This window comes from Anomaloglossus baeobatrachus, chromosome 1 (assembly GCF_048569485.1).
Source record: "Anomaloglossus baeobatrachus isolate aAnoBae1 chromosome 1, aAnoBae1.hap1, whole genome shotgun sequence".
In the NCBI taxonomy this organism is placed as follows: domain Eukaryota; kingdom Metazoa; phylum Chordata; class Amphibia; order Anura; family Aromobatidae; genus Anomaloglossus; species Anomaloglossus baeobatrachus.
In genome coordinates this window covers 225,138,383-225,161,328 of record NC_134353.1, presented here as the reverse complement: position 1 = coordinate 225,161,328, position 22,946 = coordinate 225,138,383, and the positions used below count along the sequence as shown (strand labels likewise).

The window sequence follows — 22,946 nt, the reverse complement described above, 5'->3', positions numbered from 1 at the left end:
TGACCGTCCCTGTATACACTAGCATGGATAAAGAGATCTTTAGAAAAAGTATTTCCAAAGATCATTTACTATATGCTAACAAGGCCAGCAACTAGTCGCAAGGGTAATACTTCCCTTGGTTGGTCAACCCACATAGCATGTTAGCACGCCCCTGTCGGCGTACTAATATGCTACTGAATGCGCAGCAACTTGCATTGCACATACTTCACTATTGATGGCGGCCGGAGGGTGGATGCGCTCTGCGCATGATCTAGAGTACCCAGCGCTTCTGATCATGTGCACTAAAGTGATGCCTGGTGTAAGCTCCCCAGCTTCAGTGAGGTACAGTGCACATGACTGGAAGTGCTGAGGATTCTGGATGATGCCCAGTGCGCATCCATCCTCCTCCGGCCGCCATCAACAGTGAGGTTACTAGTCTCTTTGGCTGTAGTACCAACTCTACAGATGTGAACAGACACCTTTGCATACGATGAATCCTGGTTGAATATAACCCATTCACTTGCACCTCGCCTCTCTAAGCGTGTGCAAGCCAATCTGTTTGTAGCTTACAGGGACGGTTAGGCAGGAATCACTAATATGAACCAGAACTGCTCGTGGTTCTGGGTGCATATTGCACCTGACAGGTTCCCTTTAAGGCTGATTAATAGTTTGCACCTTGTGATGAACCCTTTCTATTTGCACCCATGAAGCCTCTTTATGGTAAACTTAGATACTGAAACACCCACTTGCTGGAGAATGTTCTTAACTTGGATGGATGTTGTGAAGGTTTTTTTTGTTCACCATTGAAAGGATTCTGCAATTATCCACCACTGTTGTCTTCTCTGGAGGTCCAGGCCGTTTTGAGTTTGCAAGCTCACTAGTGCACTTTTTTTTTGCAGAATGTATCAGTTGTAGCAGTTGATTTGGCCACTCCTTTTACCTGCTTAATTGATGATGAATTAACATGGGAATATCCCATGCAGCCCATTAAAGAGCTTCAGAAATGCAGTATATCACAAAAGTAAATACACCCCTCACTTTTGTAATGATTTTATTATATCTTTTCATGGGATACCACTGAAGATATGACACTATGATACAATGTACAGTAGTCAGTGTACAGCTTGTATAACAGTGTAAATTTGGTGTGCCCTCTAAATAACTCAACACAGCCATTAATGTGAAAACCGCTGGCAACAAAAGCGAGTACACTCCTAAGTGAAAAAAGGCCAAATTGTGCCCAAAGTGTCAATATTTTGTGTGGCCACAATTATTTTCACTCACTGCCTTAAAGGAAACCTGTTATCAGAAATTTGGCTTTCAACCTAAGGGTATGTGCGCACGTTGCTTTTAACCTGCTTTTTACCTGCTTTTTTGCTGCTTTTTCTTCTGCGCTGTTTAATGCCAAAATGGATGTTCTTCTATTCAAGCAAAGTCTATGGGAATTTGGGTTTCTTGTTCACACTATGTTGTTCAAAATGCTGCCTTTTTGTGGCAGAACTTTGGTCAAAAACTCAGCTTTTCAAAGAAGCAACATGTCAATTGTTTTTGCCATTTGGGTTTTGCACTGCAAAGCTGAGTTTTTGACCAAAGTTCTGCCACAAAAAGGCAGCATTTTGAACAACATAGTGTGAACAAGAAACCCAAATTCCCATAGACTTTGCTTGAATAGAAGAACACATCCATTTTGGCATTAAACAGCGCAGAAGAAAAAGCAGCAAAAAAGCAGGTAAAAAGCAACGTGCGCACATACCCTAAATGTTCCTGGGCTGCATTCTAGTAAGGTTTCTATACTTTTTGTGCCCCCTTTTAAACCAAAATAAATACTTTATAAAACTGTACCTTTTGGTTTGAAAATCTTATAAATTCTCCATGGGGGCGGGCCGTCTGGCGTCCGTTGCGGTCCCTTAAGCCGTCCCCCCCACGCTACAAATCATCCCTCAGGACACCGCCCACTGCGCCCGAGGTCCCGTGCACGCCAGGACACCTGGTGATGTGGTCGCAGGCACGAGAGTATGGGCAGAGCTGTGAGTGCATCACAAGTGCCCGCCCATACTCTCGTTCCCACCCTTTCCCCACTGCCTCCAGCGTTCTGTGCCGGCCCGACGTCACCTCCTTCCCATCGTACCCTGCAGCAGGAAATAGATGGGAGGAGCGGAGCAGGCCACCACAGGAGAAGCGGAGAGGATCTGAGTGACGTACAGAGGGGAGAGCGCGGCCACGAGAGTATGGGCAGGCACTTGCGATGCAATCACAGCGCCACCCATACTCTCGTGCCTGCGACCACGTCACCAGGTGTCCTGGCGTGCACGGACCTCGGGCACAGTGGGCGGCATCCTGAGGGATGATTTGGAGCATGGGGGGACGGCGTAAGATACAGCAACGGACACCAGACGGTCCGCCCCCATGGAGAATTTACAGGATTTTCAAACCAAAAGGTACAGTTTTATAAAGTATTTATTTTGGTTTATAAGTGGGCACAAAAAGTATAGAAACCTTGCTAGAATGCAGCACAGGAGCTGCAGAGGGGGAAACTTTTAAGTTGAAAGCCAAATTTCTGATGACAGGTTCCCTTTAACTGTCGGGCATGGAGTTCACTAGAGCTTTACAGGAGCCACTAGAATCCTCTTCCACTGCTTCATGATGGAGCTGGTGGATGTTAGAGATCTTGCGCTCCTCTACCTTCCGGTTGAGGATGCCTTACAGATGCTCAATAGGGTTTAGTTCTGGAGACATACTTGGCTAGTTGGGCACCTTTACCCCCAGCTTGTGGTTGACTTTGGGGTCATTACAATGTTGGAATACTGCAATGCGGCCCAGTTTCCGAAGGGAGGGGATCATGCGCTGCTTCAGTATGTCACAGTACATGTTGGAATTCATGGTTCCTTCAATGAACTGTAGCTCCCCACAGCCAGCAGCACTCATGCAGCCCCAAACCATGACTCTCCCACCAACATGTTTGACTGTAGGCAAGTCAGACTTGTCTTTGTACTCAACTGGTTGCCGTCACACACTTTTGACACCATTTGAACCAAATAAGTTTAGCTTGGTCACATCATACCACAGGACATGCTTTCAGTAACCCATGTCCTAAGTTTGATTGTCTTTAGCAAACTGTTTGCAGGCTTTCTTGTGAATCATCTTTAAAGAGGCTTTCTTCTGGGACAACAGCCATTTAACCAATTTGATGCAGTGTGTAGCATGTGGTCTATGCACTGACAGGTTGACCCCTTACCCCATTAACCTCTGTAGCAATGCTGGCAGCACTCATATGTCTATTTTAAAATGACAACCTCTGGATATGACACTGAACCTGTGCACTAAACTTCTTTTTTTGACTATCGCGAGGCCTATTCTAAGTGGAACCTGTCTTGTTAAGTCATTGTATGGTCTTGGCCAACAAGCTGTAGTGCAGTTTCAGGGTGTTAGAAATATACTTATAGCCTAAGCCATTTTTATGTAGAGGAACAATTCCTTTTTTCAGATCCCTAGAGAATTCTTTGCCATGAGGAGCCATGTTGAACTTCCAGAGACCAGTATAAAAGATTGTGTGAGCAAGAACACCAAATTTAACACAACTGAGATGCTGTGACACCAATGAATCACATGATACTAGGGAGGGGAAATGGCTAAATGGACACAATTTAGCCATTTTCGTTTAGGGTTGTACTCACTTTTCTTGCCAGAGGTTTTGACATTAACGGCTGTTATGTTGTTATTTAGCGGGCACAACAAATTTACATAATGTATAAGCTAGACAGTGACTACTTTAATATGTATCAAAGTGTCATATCTTCAGTGCTGTCACATTACACTATATAAAATATTTCCAAAAATGTGAGGGGTGTACACACTTTTTTGATCTACTGTAATTGTCCAATTACCTATAATCCTTTGAAAAAAGTAGCTACATATTAAAGATGTAGTTCCTAAACCTTTACTTCAATTAGGATATAAATACCCTCAAATAGCACTTTAAACCCATATTGATTATATACCTGTATCTTGAATATGTTTTGGGAAACAGCTAAAATGTCAAAACTTGTGTCACTGTCAAATATTTCTGGATCTAACCATATATCCCCTAAATAAGGGAGACAAGGATCCTCACCTATCCCTTGTAGACTGTGAGCCCTCACGGGCAGGGATTTCTATCCTCCTGTACCTGTCTGTTTCTTGTATTGTTTGATTATTGTCCCTATTATGTATACACCTTTCACATGTAAAGTGCCATGGAATGGATGGTGCTATAATAATAAATAATAATAAATAATAATAATATGTACACATCTCCCTCTTTCTATCTTTAACACTAAGGAAAGAGTGAAGAGAGCATAGAGAACCATTAGAAGCAGGAGCACTGACATATTTGTAATCTTTTTGCAAAAGCTTTCAACAAGATAGAAGACCCTCAAACATCCTGCAGCAAGATGCAGCACAATTGTACACATTTTTAATGAAGATTTATGGTTCACATTTGATCCAACAGTCTCCTGTGCTCTAGTCCATTTTCCTGTCGACTGAGCCACAGTGAGCTTTGGTTGCTGTCCTGGTTCTGAACACTTTGACTTTGTGTGGACACTGTGTGTTCATTGCTTTTCTGCCACCAAGTGTTTCCTATGCTGTGATTTAATCTGCCCCCATCACCCAGTGGGTGTAGCCATTTTAGGGTTCCCTAGGCTTCCATGTCCCACTGGTGATAAAGTTGTGCTCAAAGGTTTACATACCCCTGGCCGATTTTTTGCTTTCTTGGCCTTTTTTCAGATACTATGAATGATAACAAAAAAAACCTTTTTTTTCCATCCATGGTTAGTGGTTGGATGAAGCCATTTATTGTCAAACTACTGTGTATTCTCTTTTTAAACCATAATGACAACCAAAAACATCGAAATGACCCTTATCAAAAGATCACATACCCAGTTCTTAATACAGTGTATTGCCGCCTCTAACATAACAATGACATCTTTAAGTCTTTTGTGGTAGTTGTGGATGAGGCTCTTTATTTTCTCAGATGGTAAAGCGGACTATTATTCTAGGCAAAAAGCCTCCAGTTCCTTTAAATTCCTGGACTTTCTTGCATGAACTGCGCACTTGAGTTCTCCCTAGAGTGGGTCAATGATATTGAGATCAGGAGACAGATGGCCAGTTCTGCTGTAGCCAATGACATGTTGACTTGGCCTTGTGTTTTGTATTGTTGCAATGTTGGAACGTCCAAGTACGTCCCATGCGCAGCTTCTGGGCTGATGAGTGCAAATTTGCCTCCAGTATTTGCCGATAACGTGCTACATTCATCTTTCCATCAACTTTGACCAGGTTTCCTGTGCCTTTGTAGCTTACACATCCCCACATCGTCAGTGATCCACCTCCGTGCTTTACAGTAGGAATGGTGTTCCTGTTATCATAGGCCTTGTTGACACCTCTCCAAATGTAACGTTTATGGTTGTGGCCAAAAAGTTCCATTTTGGTCTCATCACTCCAAATTACTTTGTTCCAGAAGTTTGGATGGTTGTTTCAGTCTGCACAGGGGTCTTAAGGGACTGCGGAGCTAGGACCACTAGTCTGTGCAAGAACCGGACAGGTCACGTATAGTACTTTTAAGTTACACCTTAGTTTACGTTATTTACCATGTGTGCACTTTCGGACCATTTAGAAAGTTACGTAATTTTTCATTTAAAAAGCAAATCTACAATCAAATAATTCTGTACAATGGTGTACATAGCCTTTAAAACCCTACTCCAGTGTTTTGGGTTTTTCTCACCGCTGCCGTGGTGCTTTTAATCTAATGTCCATGCCCCTGATCTTATACTTACCATCTGACGGTTTCATCTTTTTTCACTCCAGTCCCATGGTGCCATCTCATCAGCATAACTTCTGACTGGCCAAAAGTCAGAAACTTCGTCATAAGCTCTCATTACATCTTATGAAAGCCAAAATGAGGCTCTCATAGACTTGTATTAAGTTGTGACCTCCAGCACACTCCATGAAACACTGGAGCAGTTGGCAGGTCAAAAACTGCCAAAGAGTTACAGGAGTGGCAGATAAAACAGATGAAGATGCCGGAAGGTGAGTATAACACTAGGGACAGGGACTTAAATTTAAAGCACCACTCCAGCAGTGAAATAATTAAAAAAAAAACAACAAAACCATGAGTCCGTGCTTTACTGCTAATTTGAAAATTGCACCAACAGGTGCATATACATTTTTAATAAATCTTGTGCAAAACATAAATTCATAAAAAGAATGTTTTTTGTTTTTTTTTGTTTTACTATGATATTTACCTGGACATCAGTAACACAACAGTGCAGATTTTAGGGCTCATTGAGACGACCGTTCCGTCTGTCCTATTCAGTTCCTGGTTTTTTTGTGGACCTACTGACAGGACCATCTTTTCAATGTCTTTTGTGTAGGATCGGATGCCACATGGAAGCACTTCCATGTGCATCAGTTCCTACAAAAAAACCCATCGAATGCCGTATGTCAATTCCGTTATTATGGAACATGTCCTATTCTGTTCCGTAATAACGGACCGTGACTCAATACAAGTCAATGGATCCGCAGAATCCCCGGAAGCCGCACGGAAGCACTTCCGTGTGACTTCCGCTGGGTGCCCCTGAAGTCTGTGTCCCGCTCCCGTGCCAGTCCTGCAGCTGCTCGCACTGCTGCAGTGTGTCAGCATCTGCCCGCACAGCAGTGTCAGCAGCTGCGGGGATGATGAGTGCCGACATTAGGAGGTTAGCAAAGTTCATTACCTGCGATGATGAAATCCTGCACTCCTGACGTCAGCACTCGTCACTGACTTCCATGCCCACATCAAGTCTCACGGGCGGCCCCCGAGAATGTGACTAGTGGTGATGTCACGGGCTCCCGCGATACTTCTGACATCAGGAGTCCAGCGGAGTTTATCACCCAGGTAATGTACCTAGCTAACCACCTGAAGTCAGTGCTTGTCCTGCGGTGACGTGAACTGATCTATTGATGTTAGCTCAGGTCACTGCACTGCTCTCCAAGTCAATGGGGAACATTCTGTTCTTCATTGACTGGGACAGTGAGTATGGATCGTCAAGGGACCCTTTTATTGGATTACGCCGGACCCGGATTTGTTTTTTCTTTCCAATAAATTGGTGAAAAAGGAAATGTGTTGGGAGTGTTTTTACAAATTAAAAATTGTTTGTCGTCTACTTTTTTTTTTATTACTGACTGGGTTAGTGATGTCTGGCATCAGATAGACGCCGTGACATCACTACCTCTGGGCTTGATGCCAGGTGACATTACACAGCTACTATCAACCCCATATATTATCCCATTTGCCACCGCACCAGGGCATTTGGGATGAGTTGGGTAAAGTCCCAGGACTGTCACATCTAATGGATGCTGGCTATTTTTAGGCTGGGGGCTACCAATAACGTGGTTCTCCCCAGCCTGACAATACCAGCCAGCAGCTGAGGGCCTTTATCGTCGCTGGTATCAAAACTGGGGGGACCGCATGCCAGGTTTTTTTTTTCATTTATTTATTGTACTGTACAATATAGACCCACCCTTCGGCGGCTGTAATTGGTTGCAGTCAAACAGCTGTCACTCAGCGTGGGGGCGTGTCTGACTGCAACCAATGACAGATGGTGGTGAGCAGTGAATATGAAATGAGCAGCCGACTCAGGAAGAATAAGAGCTGCCGCGGGAGCAGTGTGACAGCTGTGCCGGTGATCGGTGAGCATGTAGCGCTTCTTCCTACCCCTTTACACCGGATTCTGTTCCCCATAGACCTTATATGAGGACCAGCATCTTGACAGATACCCTGGACTGTATGTAACTCTCCTTCCATTTTTTTTTTGCAGTCTGCAAAAAAAATGGAAGTCACACGGACCGTATACGGAACGGAACGGGACGGATGCGGCTGTCACATGGATGCCACATGGATGCATCTGTGGAAAAACAGAACCGTTTTTTGCAGACCGCAAAAACGGAATGGTTGTGTGAATGTAGCCTTATCCAAATGCTAAAATCAGTCTCCCATTTATTACATATACAGCATTTCACTGAACACACGGCATCACATAAAACACTTACCAGTGTATTTATGATGGTGTGTTTAGGATCAGGACCAGTGTCACCTAAGGCTGCTTTCACACTACGTTTTTTTAGCATGCGTCATGAACGTTTTTTTGCTGCAAAAGCGGATCTTGTTTTTGCAAAGAAAAACGAATGCAAACGCATGTGATATTTTGCAGAATCCTGTCACTTTAAGTTTATGGGCGGGCATTGGAGTCATGTGATCGGGAGTGAGGGGAACTGAACGTGAAAGACTGGGAGCCGACATCTGACAGCTGTGGAGGCTCGTAACCAAAGTAAACATGGGGTAACTTGCTTGGATATCCGATATTTACATTGGTTACGAGCGTCTGCAGCTGCTAGGAGCAGGGCTGCCTGCTCCCTGCACACGTAACCAAGATAAACATCGGGTAACTAAGACCGCGGTTACCCGATGTTTACCTTGGTTATGAGCGTCCTCTGCTCTCAGGCGGGGGAGAGTGGAGAGAGAGGGAGGGGGAGGGAGGTGGAGAGAGAGACTGATCACGCGAGGCTGGTTTCTGCGCATGCTCAGTAGAGCAAGCAAGATCCTGTCTATCAGCATGCCAGCGTTCACATGCGTTTGCATGCTGTTTAGTCAGGATCCAGCAATTTCCAGTATTTGGACGCAGCTCAAAAATGCTACAAGTAGCGTTTTTGAAAAAAGTTAAAAAACTGCAAGTCGCTGGATCCTCACTATAACGCACACAAACGCAGGTGAACGCATGTTGACGCGAGTCCATTGCAAATGCATTGAAATGAAAACGCATTTGCACTGGATCCGTTTTTGCGTTAAAAAAACGTTCATGACGGATGTTAAAAAAACGTAGTGTGAAAGCAGCCTAACCAAGATGTTACAGGAGGTCATGTGCCCTTTCTAATTGAGGACATGCCACTCTTTACATAGAGCTACAGCACAGTTTATTTTTTTGCAGCATGTTTTTACAGGAAATGTTTTTAGATCGCTTACAAAATCATGAAGTGGTACAATGTCCAGGGGGTGGCATGTTTATATTACACGGTCACTAAATTGACCTTACTACATGAATAGTTTAGTTCTTAACATTCCCATTATTTGTCCTAGATATAAAGTAATAATTAATGATGTATTATACCAGCACAGAATCCCAATATAATTTTCTAAATTAGTTAGTAATGAACTTTGACAGAAGAAAAATGTAACAAGGTCACCGCATACTTCAAAACATACTTTATTTAAGGCTTACTGGGCTCCTCCTGAGCAAAAGAGTCATTCAATATTGTAGTAATCATATTATAAAGTGCAACAAATCAGAACAGGAAAATCAAAAAGACATTATCAGACAAATAATTAAATGAAAGAAGTTAGAAGATTCAACCACAGTAGAGTGTCATGTATAGACTGCAATCCGAAGTGTGGAAAGGTAGAAATTCTCGACCTCCACCGAAACATTACAATTTATATTTGAAGGACATCTGCAAAGGATTTCCAAAAGTGGAAAACCAGATTGACACTGGTAAGTGTTTATATAATGTCTGAATATTTGACACATTCGGTTCAGTAGTACACAATAGATTAGTTATGGAGAAATCCAGTGTTTAGGGAAAAATAATTAAAATCAAGATAAAAGGTAATCATATAAACAAAAGAATAAATAGTAAGATGTCAAAGACAGGATACAATCTCTCAGACTGTATGTGTGTCATTGCACAGTGAAAAGGCCACATACATATATTACAAGAGACTTCAAATTATTTCACAAATTCCCAAAAGAAAAGTCCCAAATTAACAATACAACCCATTCAAAACTATGTAAACGTTTTCTGTTATACAAGGCATAGTTTCCCCATCACTACAAGGCTAGTTCACACAGTGCAGTTCTGATTTTTTGTGTAGCCAAAACCAGGATTGGATAAAAAAAAAAAAAAAAATAAGTATACAGTTTTACATATGTTGAGATCCTCAGTTGATTTTAAAAACTAAAAATCCTGTCAGAAAATTGTGCTGTGTGAACAATGCGTGAACAATGTGTGAACAACACAAAAGCTAAACAAAAATAACAATAAAAAAAAAAAGAAGAAAAAAGCCTATGCAGTACTGCTACTCCGAGGACTCACAGTATTTGGCTGAATTATGCTTATAGAACTGCTTTCCATTAATTTCAGAGGTAGGTGTGTAATCCAGTCTGGATGGTATGTTCTTTTGTCAATTGTGATTTTGAGTTTCATCCTGGTACATAAAACTACAATCATATAGCTGGGAAATTATAGAGGTTTCAAGTAACCTATGTATGAAGCTTCTAAAAAAATAAATAACAGTAAAGCTACATTACACTATTATATTCTATATATGGCCGCATATGCTGCATTATTAGGGAAGAGAGTTAAGGTACCGTCACACTAAGCAACATCGCTAGCAACATCGCTGCTGAGGCACAACTTGCTAGTGATGTTGCTTAGTGTGACATCCAGCAACAACCTGGCCCCTGCTGTGAGGTCGCTGGTTGTTGCTGAATGTCCTGGACCATTTTTTAGTTGTTGCTCTCCCGCTGTGAAGCACACATCGCTGTGTGTGACAGCGACAGAGCAACAACTAAATGTGCAGTGAGCAGGAGCCGGCTTCTGCGGACGCTGGTAACCAATGTAAACATCGGGTAACCAAGAAGCCCTTTCCTTGGTTACCCGATATTTACCTTAGTTACTAGCGTCCGCCGCTCTCACGCTGCCAGTGCCGGCTCCCTGCACACGTAGCTGGAGTACACATCGGGTAATTAACCCGATATGTACTGTGGCTAGGAGTGCAGGGAACAGGGAGCCGGCACTGGCAGTGTGAGAGCGGCGGACGCTGGTAACGAAGGTAAATATCGGGTAACCAAGGGAAGGGCTTCTTGGTTACCCGATGTTTACCGTGGTTACCAGCGTCCGCAGAAGCCGGTTCCCTGCTGCCTGCACACGTAGCAGAGTACACATCGGGTAATTAACCCGATGTGTACTGTGGCTAGGTGTGCAGGGAGCCAGCGCTAAGCGGTGTGCACTGGTAACCAAGGTAAATATTGGGTTGGTTACCCGATATTTACCTTAGTTACCAAGCGCAGCATGCTTCCACGTGTAGAGACGCTCCAGCGATCCCTGCCAGGTCAGGTTGCTGGTGGGATCGCTGGAGCGTCGCTTAGTGTGACATCTCACCAGCGACCTCCTAGCAACTTACCAGCGATCCCTATCAGGTTGTATCATTGTTGGGATCGCTGGTAAGTTGTTTAGTGTGACTGGGCCTTTAAAGAGGTTGTCGACTACTTTTACATTGATGGCCTATCTTTCGGATAGGTCATCAATGTTTGATTAGCCGGGGTCCGACACCCAGCAGCCAGAGATTTGGACACTAAAGGGGCCAAATTCATCAAGATCAGTATTTTTCACGCCGGTCATGCTGAGATGTTCCAGAGTCAGATGCTTGAGATTCATGAAGAGGCTCATCGAGTGATGAACAACAAGTGGTGGGCACGTTGCCACATATCCTACTCTTCTCCCTGCTGGAGTAAGGTTTGTAGCATAGTGAACACCTCTGCTCGTCATGCCTCCTCCTGCCCCAGATTCGCCCACTTTGTTAGGGCTAGTCAGAAATTGTGTGAAAATGCCAAAAGTCACATAATGTTAGCAAAGCCTTGAGTTGCACCAAAATACATACAACTTTTCAACGCTTTTTATGACAGAATACTGGCATAAAAGCTTTGATGAATCAGGCCCTAAGATATAATGTTTATTATGGCTGTGCTTAGTTTGAACAGTCATTTTGAGTGTATAGAGTGCTGTTATATAGAGCAGGGCAGAGGAAAACTGTCCAGAATCTACCTCTTTGACTAGTCACCTGAGGCATAGTCCCCGGATAGCTTTCCAGTAAATGTTTTCTGGATAACGATTTCAGAGTTAAGCACACATGGCTATAGTAACACAGCCAGTGTCCGATTCATCCTTCCTGTGGTTTTGGCAGCATGAATTGTCAGGTTCCTTATAAATACTATTAGTTTACATTTAGGTATGACATTTACATGTACAGCTGTTATTTTACAGTTTTTTACTATTTGTGCACCCAGGAAAATGTTACCTTCACTGGGGTGTAAAAACAATTCCCCTGACATGTCGTCTCACATGAAATAACAATTCTGGAGCATCTTTGCATTGTGCCGTTCCTCTGATTGTCTCTTTGAAAGTTATGAATAAAGTACCTGCTCAGTCTGATATTGTCACCAGTGACTGAACAAATGTCAGACTGTGACTATACACACTCAGTTAATATGAGGAATTGTAACACCCAGATGTCATTTTATTCATACATTCCCGGGAGGATAACAGAGGAACAGCACAATGCAATTTTGTAAGTAGAGATGCTCCTAAATTGTTAGTTTATCATGCTAGTATTAAAGTAGACATGTCAGGAGAGCTCTGAGACAAGCCACCCCATTTTGTAGTTAATGACAGCTGTTAGGTCTATAGTACCAACAACTTGTAACCCACCAGTTTCAATATTTGTTAATACCGGTTTTATTTCCTCTAGATTGTTAGTTACAACAGATACTATAAAAACACATATATCCTAACTCTCGAAAGCAGTATTAGACACATACAACTTCAACCTGCGTGATACATTGGTGTCATGAGGGATAAGCTGCCACCAAAATTGACTGGTAGCAGCTTAGTCCTCTCCCCCTATCGAAAACACATGCACATGTACATTGTGGGGGGCTTAGGATGATAACTGACTGCTATCTCTGGTGTATCCCTAGCTTTACTTCATTACTGCTTACTGGATCATGAATACTCCTTTCCTGAGAAGTTTTTCAATAGTAAAAAAATGAATTTCTTTAAGGTTACAATTAGAGATGAGCGGACCCGGACTGTAAGGTTCGGGGTTTGAACCAAACGTGGACTTTTTAAAAAACTCAGTGTTCTAGTTTGGAGTTTGGGTGCTGTACGTATACTAACCACTCGATCCACCATCGCTGAGCTCGGATACCCTCGGTGCTCGGCTCAGTGCAAGCTGCTCATAGATGACTCACACAAGATCATTTTCGGATGAACTGGCACATTTCAGTCATGTAAAAGAGACAGAAAACAAAAAGGATGTCTAACCTTTTAACCTTTTAGGAAAGATTATGGCTAGTGAAGTCCATGCACCATGCAAACACAGTAAAACTGAAATGGCCAATTCTAGTTTCTCCATAAAGTACCTTTATCGTCCTCCTTTTCTTCATACGTTTAGTATTACTAAACATTTAGCTGTGCTACAGAGTTTTGTTTTTTATGGAGAAAATAGCAGCTCCAGAAATCTTTTTGAGAGTTCAGTACCTTGTTTTTTCACAATTTCAGAAGTATAAACTAAGAAAAGGAATGTAGACAGGTGCAACATTATTGAAGTCCTTTCTTTGCACACATCCTTTGGTATTTGCTTAATGTTTGTTGACGTGGCTACCAGCATTGAACTAAAAAGTCATTCAAACATAAAACTATTAAAAATAGGTCTTTTTAAAACAAAAAAAAACAATATTAAATATAAATAATTATCTTCAGCATAAAAAATAGAAGAACATCTGTCTCGTTTTCTTCATACTTCCCATGATGCAATAATCTGAGTAGACTCACTCTCCACCAGCAGAGGGCAGGCTTTCCACATCTTTAAGACATCAGTCGCAATTAAAACTATTTTTTCAACTTGACAAAAATCTAAAATTAAAAAAGACAATTATGATCAAATTATTGCTAATTACACTATTAATTTAGAGAATAAGTACCGTAATATGAGTATGTATACGAGTCAGCTGTGCAATTTTTATGTAAAATTAAGTTCTGTCCCCCATGTGATGTATGTAAACTCACATTACGGTACATTTCATATAAATCCAATTAACTAGAGATGAGTGAGCACTACCATGCTCGGTACTCGACGCTGAGCAGTTGGACGCTCAGATGGGCGCGACTTGTGTACCATGTATGTGTACCATGAAGTCAATGGGGGACTCAGGCATTTTTTTGGACGAGTCCTCCAATGATCTCCATTATGCTTGGGTATTTGAGTGGTGCCCATCCGAGCATCAAACGACTCGTTAAGAGTACCGAGCTCGCTCTTCACTAGTTGTTAAGAGTACCTGAGCATAGTAGTGCTCGCTCATCTCTACATTTAACACATCCAAATTATTGTTAGCAGAAGGAAAGAAACTGATGCAATTATATGGAGAATAAATAAAAGTTTACCTATCTGTGACATTCACAATAACCTCTACTGTAAGGCTAAGTTCACACACTGCTTTTTTTGACGCTGCGTTTGTGCGTTTTTTTGCGGCAAAAAACGCACAAAAACGCACCTGCGGCAAAAACACATGCGTTACCGCGATTTGGTGCGTTTTTTGCTGCGTTTTGCTGCGTTTTTATGCGTTTTTTTATCAGTGAACAATGCCATTAAAGATTGTTGAGAAAAAAAAAAGAAAAAAGGTCTGATGTCATTTCTTTCTTCAATATGTTCTTCATTCTCCACTAGTGTATGCAGGAGAGCAGACAGCTGCAGAACTACAAGGCTCAGCATGCTCCATCCAGGACTGTATGCTGGAGGGAGAGGCAGGGGGAGCAGAACTACAAGGCTCAGCATCCTACATCCAATAATGTATGCAGGAGAGCAGACAGCAGCTGCAGAACTACAAGGCTCAGCATCCTACATCCAATAGTGTATGCAAGAGAGCAGACAGCAGCTGCAGAACTACAAGGCTCAGCATCCTCCATCCAGGACTGTATGGAGGAGTTTTTTGCCCCATAAAAAAAATGACGTGGGCTTCGCCATATTTTTGTATGCTAGCCAGGTACAGCAGGCGGGTACGGGCTGACCCCAACCCCCAGCTGCCTATTTATACCCGGCTGGGAACCAAAAATATAGGGAAGCCCTTTTTTTTTTTTAATTATTTCATGAATTTCATGAAATAACTAAAAAAAAAAAATGATGTGGGCTTCGCCCAATTTTAGAGTCCAGCCAGGTACAACTAGGCCAGCTTGGGATTGGAATCCGCAGCGCAGGGTGCCCAATCTTTCTGGGCACCCTGGCTGCGAATTGCAGTCCGCAGCCACCCCAGAAAATGGCGCTTTCATAGAAGCGCCATCTTCTGGCGCTGTATCCAACTCTTCCAGCTGCCCTGATGCCGGGTGGCTCGCTGGGTAATGATGGGGTTAGGGCTAGCTGTATATTATCAGCTGGCCCTAAGCCCGAAATTCATGGTGTCATGCCAATATAAGACATAGCCACCATGAATTTCTAGTAAAGATAAAAAAAAACACAACACACAGAAAAATATTTTTTATTAGAAATAAAACACAACACAATTAGTGACTCCATCTTTATTAAAATAAAGAACCCCCTCTGCAGTAATCCTGGGTCAAGGGTCCCGCGCCGTCCAATCCGGATCCAATATCATCTGGTCGGTTTGCTGGAAGGCAAAGCGATCAGATGATGTCAGGTTAAAGGACGTGAATCACATGACACATCAGCTGATTGTATAAAAGCCGTTTATACAATCAGCTGATGCATCAGTGCAAAAAAACTCCAAAAACTCACTTATGTTCTGATTACCGGCAGCTCCTGGAGCGATCGGACGGGAGTTTGATCCCGTCCAATCGCTGCAGGAGCTGCCGGTAATCAGATGATGAAGTCTCCTGACAGCAGGATCAGCTGATAGGTTAAGCCAGCCGGGCGCTAAAAAGCCGGCGTCACCTCGAGACTTACGATCAGCTGATGCGTCAGGTGACCGCATCAGGTGATCACAGTCAGCTCCTGCAGCTATCGGACGTGCCCGGGGAGACTGCACACAGCCGGAGCGGTGGTACCGGGAGAGGAGCTGGGAGTGGACATGGCAGCGGGAGTCTGCTGACAAGTGAGTATCACATTTTTTCTTTCTACTGTTCACTTTTGATTTCACAGCTGCTTCCATCTCCCGCATGGCCATGGCGCCGCACGGGAGCTGACATGGCGCCCTACGGGAGGTGAAAGCAGCGGTGGCGGTACCGGGAGGATTCACGCTTCTGTGTTTACTGACAGAAGGAATCCTCTTCCTGTACATGTCACTTTACTACCCACCCCTTGCGTTTATAGCTGCATTTTGTTGTAGAAACTTACTAAAACACAGCTATATTTGCAATTTGCGTTTTTCATTGCGTTTTTGAACATCTCATTGAACTCAAATGGGTGGAAAACGTAGTAAAAAACGCAAAAATAATTGACAAGCTGCGTTTTTGTGGGCAGCACAAAAACGCAGCTAAAAAAATGCTGTGTGCAGACAGCAAAAATGAAAACTCAGACTTTGGGGAAGCAAAGTCATGCAGTTTTCTGAGCAAAAACGCACCCGAAAAATGCGCAAAAACGCTGCGAAAAACGCACTGTGTGAACTTACCCTAAATTGTCTCCTTTCCAGATACTTGCTCTTATCAGTCAGGAGAGGTTGTATAACACATCTAAGGCCACCAGCTTAAGGTACCGTCACACATAACGAGATCGCTAGCGAGATCGCTGCTGAGTCACAGTTTCTGTGACGCAGTAGCGATCCCGTTAGCGGTCTCGTTATGTATGACATCTACCAGCGATCAGGCCCCTGCTGTGAGATCGCTAGTCGTTGCTTGCAGAATGGTCCAGGACATTTTCTTCAAAGGCGATGTCCTGCTGGGCAGGACACATCGCTGTGTTTGACACTGTGTGACAGGGTCACAGTGACTGCTGAGATCGATATACAGGTCGTTACTGCGACCTGTATCGTTCGTGCATCGTTGGTAAGGTCTGACTGTGTGACATCTCACCTGCGACCTCCCAGCGACTTACCAGCGATCCCTATCAGGTCGCATCGTTTTCGGGATCGCTGGTTAGTCGTTGTGTGTGACTGGGCCTTTAGTCTACCCCACAAACACATGGAAGACACTGTTTAGCTGAAAACACAGCTGGAACTGTGAACAACACCTAGAAATATTGGCTGAAGTTATTTCCTTGTAGCAGAAGCTGGCTTTGTAGCGTATTTACTTAAACGTGTTTGTTAAGAAAAAGGTTTTATTTTCTAAGAAACAACACAAAGATCTGTAAGCTGCTGCAGGAAACTGGCAACTTATTTGGGGTGTGGAAGGGTACAGTTAATTTTTACTGTAAACTGAAAGACTGGTTACGTTACTTCTGAAGATAGGATGATGAAACTTGACATCAGTGGAGAGTATGAGTAATAAATGTAAACACACTTCTTACATTGGTATTCCAAGTTCTGTAAGCCTAGCAAAAAAGAAGGATTTCGCTTGTGCGCAAACCAGGCATCCGTAGCAGCCATGGCATCAGAAATGGTGTGAAATTTGGTACCCTTGAGGCGTTTCTTCAGGTTTGGAAACCGATGATAGTTGGAGGGAGCTAGATCTGGTGAATAAGGTGGGTGATCAACCAGCTAGAAGCCCATCTCTGCCAGTTTTGCCGTGGTCGTTTGTGCAGTGTGAGTGGAGGTGTTGTCTTGCAGGAACAAGATTCCTTTGGACAGCTTGCCGCACCTTTTGGCCTTCAGAGCTGCCTTCAATTGGTCCAAAAGTTCAGTGCAATACCTTGCATTGATGGTGGAACCCTTTTGAAGGTAGTCCACTAGCAGCATATCCTCCTTATCCCAGAACACAGACACCATCACCTTAGTGGCTGATTTTTGCACCCTAAACTTCATTGGATGAGGAGAACCACTGTGCCTCCACTCTTTTGACTGCTTATCCTTAGTGACCAGTCGATCCAGGAAGATCTTATCAGTCCGGAAACGCTGACAAATGGACCGGGAAGTTTTCACTCACATGCTTCTCTGTTCTGTTGTCAAACATTTGGGGACCCACTTTGCAGATAGCTTCCTCATGCCCACATTTTCATGAATAATGACACAAACACGTTCACAGGAAATCCCCATGATGTCTGCTATTGCTTTAGATGAAATTCGTTGATTCTCCAGTATAAGGTTGTGCACAGCATCGACGATCTCCGGAACAACCACCACTCTCGGTTGTCCAGGACGTTTTTCATCATTGCTGCTGAATTGACCCGTTTTAAATTTGGCAACACAGTTCTTAACTATGGAATATGAAGGGCATTGATCCTCCAATGTCTGCGACATATCACGATAGATATCCTTTGCGGACGTTCGTTGCAAAAACAATAATTTTATTACTCCTATTCTGTCCGTTGCAGTGAATGTCGCATTAAACGCTGCCATTTTGTTTTCCCGCGTGCGTAGAACACTATTGCCATAAGCAACAAACACAAAATTTTGAAAACATATTAGACACATAAGGCTTTCATGTGATGTAACATTCGTTACCATAGAAACAAAAAAAGATCATAAAGCCAAAGACTTATCAGCAGCCACTTGTATTCTCATTATTATATGTACTTAGCTCTTCATTCACAGTAAGGCTGGGATCATACATGCAATTTATGGTGCAGAAAAGAATGAATGTGAAATGTACATAGGAATGCATAATGACAGTGTACATCTCTGGCTTCACAGGTAACCGCTCATGCAAAAAGCAATATATTTATTTTAATGTAAAGTTAGTTATTATTGTTGTTTGTGTGTTTAATTTGTAGCACATGACCTTACATTTTCTGCCTATAAATGTGGAGCTTCTCCATAACTGGTACTGCTGCCTCCAAGCTTCCAGTGATCCTATAAAGCCAGCTATGAACACCAGACTTCAAGAGGTTGTCCACTTCTTGGACAACCCTTTCTCATTCCCCTTGTTTATACTCACCTCCGGTGCGGCCACGGTTCCAGCGATGTCTGAAGTCATGTTCCCGGGGCCCACGTGACATTGTTATGACACACGGACCCCGCGACTAATCAGTGCTGGGTTCCTTCACCCTGCCTTCAGAAATTTGAACAACAAGTCAGCGCAACACTCACATTCTGCAGATGACAGAAGGTGAGGAGATAGACGCCGGAAGCTGATTGGTCGTGGGGGCCCTGGGAACGTGACTTCAGGCATCATTGGAGCCGCAGCCGCACCAGAGGTGAATATAGGCTTATTTATTTTTACAGGAGCGAACAGGGAAAATGAGTAGGAGTTGTCCAAGTATTGGACATCCCCTTTCATTGTACATTCCCAGGGAGGGAGAACACATGTGTAATGCGGGCGTCACACGAGACGATCTATCGTGCGATATGTTGTTGGGGGTCACGGTTTTCGTGACGCACATCCGGCATCGCTTGCGACGTCATCCCGTGTGACACCTATGAGCGTCTGTAAACGATCACAAATCGGTTACGAATCCCGAATCGTGTACAGGTCGCTCATTTTTAAAAAATCGTTTATTCTACTTTGCGACGGTTGTTCATAGTACCCGGGGTAGCACACATCGCTCTGTGTGACACCCCGGGAACGATGAACACAGCTTACCTGCGTCCTGCAGCTCCCGGCCAGCAATGCGGAAGGAAGGAGGTGGGCGGGATGTTTACGTCCCGCTGATCTCCGTCCCTCTGCTTCTATTGGCCGGCCGCTATGTGACGTCGCTGGGACGCCGAACGTCCCTCCCCCTTCAAGAAGTGGATGTTCGCCGCCCACAGCGAGGTCGCTCAGCAGGTAAGTACGTGGGACGGCGATTTAACGACTTTGTGTGCCACGGGCAACTAATTGCCCATGACGCACAAACGACGGGGGCGGGTACGATCGCTCGTGCAATCGCACGATAGATCGTGCCGTGTGAAGCCCGCTTAAGATTTGCAAAGTGTATGTTGTGTCTTTACTCTTCCAAATCATGTTGCTCATGCCCACAGGTGCTTGCTTACATGGTAAATGGGAGGATTCCTCTGCAGAAATCCAATTCTGCCCCTTCCCCCAACTATTCAACCAATTCAATTTCCACAGCGCAAATGCAACTTCAAAAGGTAATTTAATATTAATTCAGCAATTGATAAGCCACATAAAGGTTCTTGTTAGAATGCAGGAAAAGGTTGTTGTACATACGAGCATGGTGGTGGCTTAGGGGGCTAGGACAGCTGACAAATTCCATTTAACAATGGGGAAATATTAGTGTTAAATTCACTTCTGACAACATAAATAAATGTAATAGAAGGCTTCCTTTCAGAATAGACTATGGTGTCTTTGAACATTTTATATAGAATTCACACAAACAATAGGATACCACAAGTTGTAGCAGGCACAGAGAGGTTCAGGTAAACCTTTGAATCGTCTTTGGCACTGTGTATTTCTATGGATGTTTTCTAAACCCATCTGTCTAATTTTACATCAAAGAAACCACATTGTCAATAATTCTACTATTCTTTACAAGACTGTAGTAAGCAGCGCAGGCAGCAGTGAGACCTCACCTCACTTAGCAGTGCCCAGACAGGGGACTCGGTGAGGATCTTTAGACGGATGGCTTTGATTTTTCCTAGAGAGCTGCTGATTTCTCCTTCAGCAATCCCATTCTGAAATTTGCCTGTGTAAAACAAAACACAAATGTAGTAATTTACGAAACAAAAAGGTTAGGGTCACAGCTGTAGCTTAGGATATATTCCATTGACCGCTATTCTGCAAAAAAAAAAAAACAACTGCAAATCCTTAATACTGACCTAGTCACAATGACAGGGAGAATAGCCAACAAGAACTCATAAAGGCCAGTCTCAAGATATATACCTATAGCGAGTCATGTTTACTTTATCATACCGGCATTTAGATATTTCGGACTTCAAACAATTATCAGTTTATCATGAAAAAATTGTGTCAATTTTATTCATTGTATGGCAATTTCATCTATGTTCGCTGTGTAGCCATTGTGACGGTTTTACAATGTGTTTTCATTACTGCATATACAGTGCCTACAAGTAGTATTCAACCCCCTGCAGATTTAGCAGGTTTACACATTCGGAATTAACTTGGCATTGTGACATTTGGACTGTAGATCAGCCTGGAAGTGTGAAATACACTGCAGCAAAAAGTGTGAAATACACTGCAGCAAAAAAGAATGTTATTTCTTTTTTTATTTTTTTTTTTTAAATTGTGAAAAGTTTATTCAGAGGGTCATTTATTATTCAACCCCTCAAACCACCAGAATTCTGTTTGGTTCCCCTAAAGTATTAAGAAGTATTTCAGGCACAAAGAACAATGAGCGTCACATGTTTGGATTAATTATCTCTTTTTCCAGCCTTTTCTGACTAATTAAGACCCTCCCCAAACTTGTGAACAGCACTCATACTTGGTCAACATGGGAAAGACAAAGGAGCATTCCAAGGCCATCAGAGACAAGATCGTGGAGGGTCACAAGGCTGGCAAGGGGTACAAAACCATTTCCAAGGAGTTGGGCCTACCTGTCTCCACTGTTGGGAGCATCATCCGGAAGTGGAAGGCTTATGGAACTACTGTTAGCCTTCCACGGCCTGGACAGCCTTTGAAAGTTTCCACCCGTGCCGAGGCCAGGCTTGTCCGAAGAGTCAAGGCTAACCCAAGGACAACAAGGAAGGAGCTCCGGGAAGATCTCATGGCAGTGGGAACATTGGTTTCAGTCAATACCATAAGTAACGTACTCCACCGCAATGGTCTCCGTTCCAGACGAGCCCGTAAGGTACCTTTACTTTCAAAGCGTCATGTCAAGGCTCGTCTACAGTTTGCTCATGATCACTTGGAGGACTCTGAGACAGACTGGTTCCAGGTTCTCTGGTCTGATGAGACCAAGATCGAGATCTTTGGTGCCAACCACACACGTGACGTTTGGAGACTGGATGGCACTGCATACGACCCCAAGAATACCATCCCTACAGTCAAGCATGGTGGTGGCAGCATCATGCTGTGGGGCTGTTTCTCAGCCAAGGGGCCTGGCCATCTGGTCCGCATCCATGGGAAGATGGATAGCACGGCCTACCTGGAGATTTTGGCCAAGAACCTCCGCTCCTCCATCAAGGATCTTAAGATGGGTCGTCATTTCATCTTCCAACAAGACAACGGCCCAAAGCACACAGCCAAGAAAACCAAGGCCTGGTTCAAGAGGGAAAAAATCAAGGTGTTGCAGTGGCCTAGTCAGTCTCCTGACCTTAACACAATTGAAAACTTGTGGAAGGAGCTCAAGATTAAAGTCCACATGAGACACCCAAAGAACCTAGATAACTTGGAGAAGATCTGCATGGCCGAGTGGGCCAAGATAACTCCAGAGACCTGTGCCGGCCTGATCAGGTCTTATAAAAGACGATTATTAGCTGTAATTGCAAACAAGGGTTATTCCACAAAATATTAAACCTAGGGGTTGAATAATAATTGACCCACACTTTTATGTTGAAAATGTATTAAAATTTAACTGAGCAACATAACTTGTTGGTTTGTAAGATGTATGCATCTGTTAATAAATCCTGCTCTTGTTTGAAGTTTGCAGGCTCTAACTTATTTGCATCTTATCAAATCTGCTAAATCTGCAGGGGGTTGAATACTACTTGTAGGCACTGTATGTGTGTGCATATGTATGTCTATATGTGTATGTATGCACATATGTGTGTACACGTGTGGTTTTTCAGTTTGGGTGATTTTATAATTTTTTTTCTAAGTGAAGTTTTGAATTTTATGCATATTCTACTTGTTTGTTAACCTTTCGAGTGTAATGGACACATGTGTTGGTTAATCAGGTTCCCTCCCTTCCCATACCGGTTATCTGTTTCTATATAAGGTTTATTTAAGAACATATTTCTTGCACGAATAAGAGCTTTTTTGCTTGAAACATGTTGACGTTTCCATGTTTCTGTTATGCCCTAAACATGTATGTGTAATGGGTTTTTAATTTTTGTAAAAAACTTTTTCATTTTATTTCTTCTGGTGCTGGATTTTCACAATTTTTATTTATATATAATGTTCTCCATGCTGCTGTTTTTGTGCTAAGACCCCTATCGCACATCAGTTTTTTGCCGTCAGTC

The 22,946-nt window shown here is 43.2% G+C and overlaps 1 protein-coding gene across 1 annotated transcript in view; it reads right to left on the bottom strand.

Moving 5' to 3' along the window:
* Positions 1-10,923: 10,923 nt before the first annotated feature.
* MGAT4D (MGAT4 family member D) overlaps positions 10,924-22,946 on the bottom strand; it is a 271,656-nt gene continuing 259,633 nt past the window's right edge. The window contains exons 14-15 of the mRNA XM_075348407.1: positions 20,379-20,491; positions 10,924-13,740 (exon numbers count right to left, since the gene is read on the bottom strand). Of these exons, the coding sequence (XP_075204522.1) occupies positions 13,717-13,740; positions 20,379-20,491 (137 nt within the window). The 3' untranslated portion in view covers positions 10,924-13,716. The remainder of the gene's footprint in view (positions 13,741-20,378; positions 20,492-22,946) is intronic.